The 12,323-nt window shown below is 24.0% G+C and overlaps 1 protein-coding gene across 1 annotated transcript; it reads left to right on the plus strand.

Annotated features, from left to right (window-relative positions):
• Positions 1–3,651: 3,651 nt before the first annotated feature.
• LOC129616488 (protein kinase 4-like) lies at positions 3,652–7,395 on the plus strand. Its single transcript, XM_055532141.1, has 5 exons — positions 3,652–3,955; positions 4,139–4,231; positions 4,700–4,888; positions 5,141–5,998; positions 6,125–7,395. The coding sequence occupies exons 1-5, from the start codon at positions 3,652–3,654 to the stop codon at positions 7,393–7,395; spliced, it is 2,715 nt and encodes a 904-aa protein (XP_055388116.1).
• The last annotated feature ends 4,928 nt before the right edge of the window (positions 7,396–12,323 follow it).

Genomic DNA, 12,323 nt, shown 5'->3' on the forward strand with positions numbered 1-12,323 from the left:
AGAAAACTGGCTGATAATTGTCTTAGATGTTGTTTAATAAGGACAATGTTTGCGAAAAAAGAGAGGTTTGCGTTAAAAAGTCCACAAAGAAGAAGCACCTCAATTGACGCACGCTTGTAAGCGACTATGTTAAAATTTGGGTTTTCCATTTTATTCCAAATATGTACATGCAAATTACAATAGTTCCATTTCAAGGTAAAATTAAAAAAATATTTGTATAACATATAATTTAAAAGGAGCAAAAGGATTAACGTGTTCTTATACACTTCTCTTATAAAGTGTTTTCATAATTATTTTGTTTTCTTTTTGTTGTTTCTTTTCTTTTATTTTATACTTTTATATTCAAAAAATCAAAAACACTCTGTTCAAGTTTTTTGTGTTTTAGACACCTGAAGAAAATACTTGAAAAATAAGATAATACCTATGTCGTATTTTATCCTGTTGTTTTATACGTATTTAAGGATTTATTCAATTTTATTTTTGAAATTAAATGAAATTAAAACTACCGGAAAAATAATTACAAAAAAAAATACACGAAAGCATATGAGATTCAAGTAATTGTGCTAAGATAAAAAAAAGTTATAAAACATTTGAAAAAGTGAAAAATAAATGGCAAAAAAACAAAAGTTAATGTGCTTGTTTGGTAGTTTTGCTTATTTTTTTAAATTTTTAATCCTTTTCAACTATTTATTATACATCCTATTTTATTTTTAATCCTTTTATGTTTACTTTTTCAATTTCTTTCTGTTATTGCCTTTCCCTTATTGTTATACACAGCAAACAGAAACAGCAATACATCTTGAAAGATATTATAAATAAATCTATGCGAGCATATACACACAATATTACTTTTGATCTTAATAAAATTAACTTCGAATGTTATTGTCATTAAATATAAAGATTTTTTTGGCATATGAAAGTTGTCTCTATGAGATCTTTAAAATAATGTTTTGTTTTGTTATAAAAAAAAAAATAAGGTTTTCTTAAGGTTTAATTTAAATTGGAATTATTTTACTATATTCTTTATTTTTTTTTTATTTTAGCAATTCATTCATGAGAGGAAAAACTTTTAAATATAAAGGTGTCTTTTTATTTACATATGGCTTTAGAAAATGTTTAACTTTTGGTGATTTAAGTTTTGAAAACGAGAAATTTAAAGTCGTAGAAAATATTTGGAAGACGAGAGCTACATTGAATTTACAGAACAGAAAACGCTCATACAACATTAATGTCAATTCTTTACTGAAAAGACAGTTTAATAAAAGAATCATTTTCCGAACATTTTTAGGACGTACCTGAAAACAGATGAATAGCTAATAATAGTCAAGTTAATAATCTGTTTCCAAATTGATTTAAGCTAAAATTTTTGTTAAATGTAGTTAAAACCAAGTAATTTAACATGTAATTTTCTTCTTTTTATGTTTGTAACCAGTTCATAATGACTTTTTTAGGGAATAACTAAGATATAAAGCGCCAATTTCTATGTAGATTGATGTGAATCGCTATTAGCTAACTTGCAATGTAATATTTAATACAATAATTGTAGTGCAATCTAGTAAATCAAATGATAATTTTTTGTAATTGATAATGGATTTTGAAAAATAGTACTATAACAGATTAATGTCTTTAAAATTTTTGACTGTAATCAAGGTCAATTTAATATAAAATTTTCAAAACCATTCTAATATTTAAATTTCAAAATTATTTTTGGTAAATTTCTCAGTGATCTTGTTATTCGTGTTTTAATTAATTTTTAGAATATCTTATATCAAATTAATCTGAACGTAAGGAAGATGAAAGAAAACGTAAGAAGTAAAATAATTTTAATGTTGCTAAAATACTTTAGAATTTCCAGTCTTTTCTAACCATTAAAAGTCATCACCCCCATAAATTAAGAATAATTTAATATTAAATGAACAAAATAAACATAATTTATTTGTTCATTTTTTTTGCTAACGTTTTAAAAGAAAATTTTTTTTTTGACCTCTAGGGATTATAAATAAATCTTTATTAAATTTTTTGTGTTATATAAGAATGTCATAATAATTTGTCTCTAATTATTTAATAATAAATCTTTTTATTTAATTTTTAAATGTTATATGTACGTATATTTTGTATATATGTATATAAATATAAAAGTATGTCAATTTTTAAGATTACCCTTAAGGACTTACCGGTATTTTTTAATTGTCCTAAAGGTAATAAATTTCTCTTTTCTTATTTCACATTTCTTTTCCTTTTCTTTTATTGTATTTGACTTTGTTTGTTGTTTTTATTGTTGTAATATGATTAATTACAAAGTAACTGGTTTGACATTAGTCGGTAAATGACATAAATGTAACTTTTAAATGCTAACTACCACAGTTTATGTACATAAATGTTCATACTATTGTGTTGACGAATTTGGATGTTTGTACCCGTACATACACACAAATATCATCATTTATTTCTATTTTGTCCTAATTTCTTTTATGCTTGTATCCTTAAAGAATTTGCTCTTTTCCTTTTTTTTTTTTTTAGATATCACAATTTTTGTCAACAAATTTCATTTTTTCTACTTTTCCAATATAAAAGAAATTAAAGAGCTTCAAGAAAATAGAAAGAATAAACATAAATTTTAAGAGGAAGTGAAAATAATGAAAATTGAGAGTTTTTTTTTTAAATTCTTAATGATAAATTAAACTAAAAATCGTAGGAAATTTTTTAAGAAAAAAAATTTTTTTAATTAAATATCATTAGGAAGACTTAAGGCGATGTGTTTATGTTGTGTAAAAAATGTGTGTTATTTATAAGAGCAAAGCAATATACTGAGTACTAGACTGTTATTGGGAGTATTTAAGTTTTAATAAGACAATTTTAGGCCTTATGAAAATATTTAACTGATGAAAATATAATAGATAGGAAGGAACTATAATAGATTTTTCTGATGGAACTATAACAGATAGGAAGTTTTAGAACGAATTTTTGAAAAATTCATCAAAGTAATTGTGACTATTTTATCTCATTATGGTAAAATTCCTATGGTATGAAAGTTTGTTATTTTTTATAAGTACTTTACATTTTTTTACCACAAAATTACCCGATTTCTGTTGGATATTTGACTAATATTTAAGAATTTTTTTAACAAATTCTATTAGAAATATTCAATTTTATTTTAGGAAGAATGAATTTGAATCCAAAAAAAGGCCTAAATGCTCTGAGCAATATTCCAATTCCTTTTCCAATATATTTGAAACAAAAAAAAATTTATTATGAATAATATTATTATTCAATTTTAGAAATAAAAGACTAGCTTGAAACGGTATAAATATCCTTAAGTTATTTTAATATTTACGATTACTAATATTTATTAAATTTTTCATATTTAATTTAATATGAATAAATATGACATTTTTAAATGAAAAGTACATATTATATTTAAATATGTTATTTGTAGATTATAAATATAGTAATAAAAAAATTTAATTATGAAATAATATTAAATTTTAAGAAAACAAAAAACCACAAATAAAATAACAAAAAGAAAACCCAGAAATCTGAAAAAAAACATAATGTTCCTAATATTAAAATTTTTCGAAATAAAAAATGTCGAAAAAATCAAAAAACTCAAATCTAACAATGTCATCCAAATATTGTACAACTGGGATAGCAATGGCAAAAACATCATCAAGAAAGTTTTTAAAAAATTCAAAAAGTCTAAAAACTCTTAATGTTCCAGTAAATTTAGAAAAATCATTAGATTGGGATTCACCAAGCTCATTTACTGGTACAATAAAAAAACGTCCATCTCCCACAGCAATAAAAACCAAAGTAATACCGAGCCAAACAGAAGTTGAAACAACTGCAATAAAAAGTTTTGTAAAAATTCAACCAAAAAATAAAATAAAGATAGTTAAAACTAAACAAGACTTACATGAAAAACAAGAAACAGTATTGGTAAAAAATAACCTCAAGGGTAAGACTGAAAATGAAATAATAAAAACAAATTTGAAATTTCGAAAATTTAATCAAAACAATGAAAAACAACAACAACATTCACAAGAAAAGGATCAGAAACAGGAGCAGAAACAAAAATCATCAAGGTCAGATTTTAATAATAAAAAAATTACTAAAAATAATAATAAAAAAATTATAACAGTTAATAATGTTCCTGAAAATGACAATGATAGAATTGATATTCATGATAATGATGATATTTATGATAATATTACAACAGTTAGTTCTGTTGAAAGTAATATTCAACCTAAGGGAATATCCTTAAATGATAATTTCAAAAATGATGATGAAAAATATTTAAAAAAATCAAATGTTAAAATATTATCATATAAGCAAAACCCTAAATATGATTTTTTCCCCAAAACACAAAAACAAATTAAAGTTGATACAAAAAATATACAAAAAAGTCATAATGGATTCACCATTAAAAGAAGAATTAAAGACGAGAAACTAGTTAAAACTTCTCAAAATTCATCAATATATAGAAAAAGTTATGGTACAGTTGAGATAAAAGAAATGATAATCGAAGAGGAAACACAACAAAAATCGATCGATACTCAACAGTCTGAAGATAATTCAGTGATTTTTAAGACAACAAAACTCTTTACTGATGCAGAAGAAATTTTAAATAAAAATCAATTTGAAAATTTTAATGAATCCGATTTAAAAATTTCAAATTTAATGAACAATAATAAAAATTTAGATGAGTTTTCAATGAAATCAAATTCATCTTTAGAAATCATTTTGGATTCTGATTTAAATTTAATTAAAAATAATCAATATGCCAATATTGTTATCGAAAATGTTTTTTACAATAATACAAATGCAATTAATGCAAGAGATTCATTAAATTGTGACCAAACAATTATGGATGTGGAATTAAAATGTGAAGGTGAGTTGAATTTAAAATTAAACTAATTTTATAATATTTAAGAAAACTAGAATAACTGAACTACAATAAATTAATTAAATACAGAGCTTAGCTAAAATATTGAGTAAAAATAAAAACCGAACTCGAGCTCTTTCCCGATGTTAGAGTTGTTGGCATGCAAATTATGCAGTTTTGTACAACATTTTATAATTTTTTCTTTTTCATTTAACATTTAATAATAAATTTAATTTATTTTTTATTTGATAATTACAGAAACTCCCTTTAAAATATCAACAAAATCAACACCATTACAAAAGAAAACTATCCATAATCATCACACCATTCCTTTAAAACAACATCAAACAATTTCAATACAACCACAATCAACACCATTACATTATAATTTCCATAAACCTCCAACACCACCACCTATAAGTCATATTCCTTCTTTAAATAAAAATCACTTACAAAAATTGAATGATGAAAAAAAACCTATTATTAGTGGAAATGACTTGGAAAAAGCCAAAGAAAAGAATCATTCTTACAATAATAACAATGACAATAACAATAATAGTAACAATTATAGAAGTAAGAGTTATACAAGCCCTTCAAATAAAGGATTACATTTAAGTGAATTGAAAAATTGTATTTCCAAATTAAATAGTAAGTTTTCTATAACATCAGCTTTGAGTAAAGCAGTTCATTTCACTCAATTGGAAACAAATGAAATTAAAAAATTCAATTCACCAATACATTTGGATAAACAACATGAAAAATCGAAAATCAATGAAAATGAATACATTCTTTCCTCTGAACAACTGAAAATTTCGCCTGATGATATGAAAATTCTATCAAAACCAAAATTTACATCCAGTCAATTGAAAAATATTCCTGTACGACCTAGGAAAGGTCCAAAAATATCACATTTAGAAAATTATTATCTTTTTGATCCAAATGTTGACTTTATTAATGAGAAGGATCAAAAATCAACAATTGAACTTGATTCTATTAAAAAAGCTCTTCAAGAAATTCCAATGAAAGAACAAGAACAACAACAACAGTCGAATTACAATATTCTCGAACAAATTTTCAATGACCAAGTAAACCATTTCGATGATAATATTTTGAATAGTAATGATAATGTTGATAATCAAGTATTTGTTATCAAAGAAGAAAATAATGATAAAAATAAATTGATTATAAATGATGATTCTATTAAGAAAAAAATTATTTGCAATGAAAATTTCAAATTCAAAGAAAATCTCATTAATGAAGTGCATCATAACTATTTTACAATTGATCCGGAAATATTTGAGACTATTTCAACTGCTTCCGATACATCAATTGAATTAAGTTCATCAACCAATGCTAATTCAAATTTAAAATCTATGCACGTACAAAACCAATTCAATTCATATGAAAATTGTAGACAATCAACTTCAACAATTCCTAATACAGCAACAGTAGTAAATTTTAATAATAAATATTCTTGTATAGAAATAATGGTTAATAAAAATGTTAGTTTAAAGGTTCAAGAAAATGAGCAACAACAAAAAGAACAACAACTAAAGCTACTAAAACAGAAACAAAAGCAATCAAATTACTCTAGTTCCAATACCAATACAATTGTAACAAAATTAGAACAATCTCAACAGAATGTTATTCAACCTATGGCTAGTAATAAAATGATTTCTACTAAAGAGAGGGAGCAAAATTATCAGCAACATAATATACCATTAGATATTTTAATACCAAACAATGGTAAAGGACAACAGTATAATCACAAAAAATTTAAGGATATAAACAGTTACTATAACAATGACAATCATCAGCAGCCTCATCTTCATAGTGATTACTCCTATCTTCATCATACATATCCTCAGTATAGTAATAATCATCAAAATTTGAAATTTTTTTCTGCTGATTCAACTTTAATAGGATTGAAAAATTCCAAAATTAATCCAAAACCTTTACAACAGATTATAAAATTAGAGAAAAAGGATGATATCAAACCGGAAAATGCTAAATGTTTGCCAATAGTAAAAAGTAACGAATACTATAATGAACATAGTAATAATACTAAACATATACATGCAAAAAAAGAAATATTAAAAATACGGCGGCATTCAATGGATGAAATTTATTTGAATTCACACCCTCTAATAAGCTCTCATTCTAATATAAATTATTATCGTAGTAGTAGAACATTACCAATTAAATCTAAATATAGAAAATTTGAAAATTCAGTGATAATCCAAGGACAAAAATCTTCTTCAATACAACATAATACTAATGCAGTAATAAATAATAGAAATATCCTTCAAGGTGGATCATCATCGTATGAATGTTGTAATAAAATAATAAATAGATTATCAAGTAGTAGTGAAGATATTGATAGTGTATTTTTAAGTTCAAATTGTACAACTAAGGATAAATTAGAATTCAATTCAGATATATTTTGGGAAAAAATATTGCTGATGAAGCAAAGTAAAAATATTCAAGGATATATTGAGGTATTTTATGTATAAATTTTTATATTTTGTGTAGAATTGTGAATAGTAAATAAATAAAAAATGTTATAGGTTTGATATGTCTTAGGATACTCCCGAAAAGAAAAGAATTTAGGTTATAAAAAATAGGTGGGATTAAAAGATAAAATAATTTTGTTTTTTGGGTTAATGTTGTTAGGATTAAATGATTTTTTTAAGGATTAAGTAATATTCATAAATGTTTTTGGAAATTTTGGTAATAATATTTTTGTAGCGGGTTTAAAATTTTATTATTGCCTTTATACGATTATAAGTTATTTCTTCTTTTTAGTAATAATATTCGCATTATTCGTATATATTGTATATGTATTATGTACGTGTATATAAATATCATACGATTTACATAGATTAAGAAAATTCGAAGACAAAGTTTTAAAGCCTATAATTTCAAAGTATACTTTCAAAATCTATAACATAATTGTAGAATAAAATAAATATCCAAAGAATTGTAATGTGAAGTAAACATATTATGTGATTGCCTCAAACAGCACAATATTTTGTATGAAACAATTTCAATTTAAATTACAAAGAGCAAATTTTTTTTTAAATCAATTACGAAAATTTTAACTTGTAGTATAAATTTATTTAAAATTTCGTTACATAAAATGATAATTGTAAATTATACTGCATTCCAACATTATTTTAACAATTTTGTATATCCAGAAATTACAAGTTACTGGATTTTAGAGCAAGAGAATTTGCTTTTTCATATGTAAATACGCATACATAGAAAACATAAGGATTTTTTCATACATTTTCCTATTATGTAAGTTATGGAATAACAATGTGTTTTTCAACATTTTGTTTTTTTTTCTATAAATATGTTCAACCATTTATTTTAAGGGGTAACACCTTCAGTAAATTTAAAAAATTGCCTCGTTGAATTGTGTTTTTCTTTGTATATTTATACTAATACTAAAAAAAACTCATTTTTCTCTAAGGACAAGTGTAGATTTCACAAAAAATAAGAACAAAATATTTCTAATCGTACAGAAAAAAAAATAAAATGTCATTATAGATGCGTTGAATTCAAATTTTGAGTTGTTTTTGTTTGGGGTGCACGTGCTCGTTTTGTTTAATGCACCCCAACAATAAAAGCTTAAAGGGAGTTGAATTGATGATTTTTTTTTTTGTTTCTTAAATTTTTCATTTATTTTTTTTCTATCTTATTTTCAATTCTATTATTATATAGTATGATTATCCTGGTATAAAGGACAATCATATAATTTGATGTTCCGTTGCGTAAGTATTTGTTTGCCCCCCTGTTTTGTAATTTGAAAATTCAAAAACAAAACGGATTTCAGTCCAAAATGTGTTTTATGCTTATAAGCCCAATATAAGGGTTGATGTTTATAAGATTTATTAAGTCCTTTTGATTTATGAGTTAAAATAAATATGAAAAAAAAGAACATTAAATGAGAAAAACATTTTTTTTCAATTTTTAAAAAATTTATGCTTTGTGGTTCACGTAAATTCATTATTATACTAAAATAGATTAAATGTAGCAATAACATTTTTGTTTTTAAGTTGCAAATCTTTTTTTCTTAGCTGAATTTATTCATTTAAATTTTTCATTTTGGCTATAAAACCAAATAACGAAATCATTTCGTTATCGAACATGTTTGATTGTAATTAGCGCTTTAATTTCACTATTGAACCTGTTTGATTATAATAGAAAATAATTCTTAAATTATTCTGACAATTCATTTCATTATTTGGTTTGCATTTTAGTATAAAAGTTCTAAAGGTAATAAAGATAGAAAATTACTGAATATTGAAATCCTACTAGTTTTGAAATTATTATTATTATTATAAGAACAATTGTACTTAAAAAGCTGATTTCAAAAGTTATAATAAATGAAAAATAACAAAAGGGTGTTATTTTAATTATAATTAAATTTAAGCATTTGATATGAGCAAGGTTTAATAATAGGATTATTATTATGGTAATAATGATTTCTATAATACTTGGCAGCATAATGAAATTTCCTTTTTTTTGTCTTTAATATCCTTGGAATATGTAATTATTTCGTTGATATTTTCTTTTTTTTTTTTGTTTTGGATTAGATACGATCTTAAAATTATTATTTCCAATTTATTAGGGTAAACATTTCTGAATTCTGCCATTTATTTATTAAAACTTATTCAAGTTACAATTTACTATTCATTAAGTTGTCAAAAGGAGTGTTAAAAACCAGTAAAATGTTTCTCCCAAAACTGACACTTCTTTAATAATTTACATGTTATACACTTTGTTGAAATTGTAAAAAAAAGTAAAATTTTATACGTTTGGTTTAATTATAATAAGATAATCGTAGTATTTTCTTAATAGAAAATTAATTGTTTTATATTTTTAGTAGCAGTAGGACAGCATTAAAGAACGTTGTGAGACTATTTCTAGCAAACGAGAATAAATAGAAGGTGATCTATTAAAAGGGATAGATCATTCAGATAGAAGATTCAGAAACAGTGGGAATGAGAATAAGTGAAAAAAATAAATTTCATGGTAAAATGAAAAGTTACGAGTTCAAAAAATGCGAATAGCTCTACCGTGTTATATTCATCGTCAGATGGATTGATCTGGTAAATATCTTGAGAAAAAGGGAAAGAAAGTTCATTCATCTGTTTAAATTATTTCTGTAGTGATTAAGTTTCCAAAATTAAGATTTTGAGCAAAAATGTTATCTGTTACTTATATTTGGCTGAATATTATGCTTTTAAAATTACAATTATTGTAGACTCTATATAACATTTTTGGTGTACCTTACCCCCACATTCCCCAGTTAATTATGAAGAAAATAAAGATCTTCAATTAAGATTCAAAATATTGCGATAACTAACTTTGTTTAAAATTGTAAATTTATGTATTAAGTTTCTATTAATTGCTATTTCTATAAAAATCTATTACTAATTATAAAAGTATCAAATTAGTCCTACCTTAAAATCAATAAAATTTTGTTTTAATTCTGTGAAAAGATTTTCATAAATTCAATAATTAGTCAACGTCATTAAAGTAATTAAAATAAATTTTTCATTAAACTAATTTATTTTATTTGCATATGAATCCTTAAAAATGAGGAAAAAACGCACTTAATTTTAAAATATCCAATCAATTGCGTAAATGTTTCCATTCAAAATAATGTCAAGTGTTCATTTTTGAGTTAAATGTTTATCAGGATATTTTTCTCTTCTCATATTAAATATTTATATGTATAAATACTATATTTTTCTATAACACCCCAAAATTTTTTAAAAATAAGTTGGTTTTTACACTTGTCTTTTCTATGATTTTTCATTATTATGGAGTAAAATTTCTTTTTTATTCCGTGTGTAACGAGTGCCCATTACGAAACAATATTTTAAGCACTAGGATAACAAACCATCCATAGAGTAGTAGCAGAGGATGTATAGTATTGTAGTAGGCAAATAATATAATAGTGTGGTCTATAGTAAATTTAATGTTGAATAACATACGATTTACTTACATACTCCGAATAATTCGTATTATTATATTGTGTGTGTCTATGCGAAATGAATAATGCCTTCTACCCCCAAAATTTATGTTTTATACAACATAAATATATTTGTGTTGAAGATTTTTAATAAAAGAATAAAAATAAAAACAATGAAAAAAGAGGAAAAACTTGTAACAATATTGTTGAACTGTTACGTCGCTTGACAGGATAATAAATTTTCATATCGTTGTTAAACTTAATAATATAAGAGGTTGAATGTTAAATTTTGTTGTTTCTACTTTTCAAATAAAAAATTTTCTCCCCAGTGTTGGAGTGTTAGTTTTAAAATTCAATTTTTAAAAATCCGAAAAATTTACTAACATTTGTATAATTTAATGTTTAAGGGTTTGCTCTTACCTATAGCACTCCTTCAAAGCATATATTCACGAAGGAGTCGAGTGTCTTTTTCGGGACAATTTGCTCAAAAAAGGATTTAAGCTTCGCAGTCACTGAGAAAAGGTGGTGAAGTCGGAAGAACATAATCCCATGTTTTTTAGATGTTCGATATTGTGAAAATTGCCGGTTAGAAGATATCAGTAAGCATTCATCACAGCTCTGAATGTCTTCTTAACAGCTGAATTTTTGTAAAGAAATGTTGAAATTAATGATTTAACTCTTAATGCTTTTTGCAACCTACTATTTTTCAAGATTTTACTTTTCGTAAGAATAATTTTGATGCCAATATTGGCTTCAATAAAAAATCAAATGTTATTTTGTATTACAATTTGGAACAATTGGAACAAAAAAGAGCATATTGAGGGTGGTTAATATAGTATATACAGTAATATGCGTATACCGTATATTTATGGGGTAAGAAATTGTTTGAATGAATTGTTTCGTTTGCGACATCAACTGGATGTTCAGACAATATTATTCCCTTGGTTCCGTGGTAAATGATTGCAATAAAAGAAAATATATTTTAATGCTCATAAAAACCTATACATACAAGTATTCTTATATGTTGAATTCTTAAATAATATTTAAGGGGTCATACATCGGCATATTGTCAGAAAGAAAATTAAAAAAGAAAAATAAATTTTTTTATTTAGAATTTTTATATTTTGAATCGATTTATATTTTTACTTTCTTCTAAAAATTTGTAATAGTTTTAATATTTATTCCATAGAAAATTTTAATGGTGTGTTCCGAAGAAAATGTTCAATTTAAAAATTATGTGTGTCCTGACAAAATTAACCATATTTTTGTATTTAATAGTTTTTATTTAACTTACTATTCAAAAGTTTTAGGAGATTTATTAACGAAGTGTCCATCGATTATTTTCAATAAAATATCGAGAATTCGTTAGTTTGTTTAGAAATGGCTTCTTTTAGCTGATTATAGATTCCTTTCCTTAAATGAATTTGCAGAACAGGATCACAGTTGTATGTACTC

This window comes from Condylostylus longicornis, unplaced genomic scaffold (assembly GCF_029603195.1).
Source record: "Condylostylus longicornis isolate FDR11 unplaced genomic scaffold, ASM2960319v2 ptg000005l, whole genome shotgun sequence".
Classification (NCBI taxonomy): Eukaryota; Metazoa; Arthropoda; class Insecta; order Diptera; family Dolichopodidae; genus Condylostylus; species Condylostylus longicornis.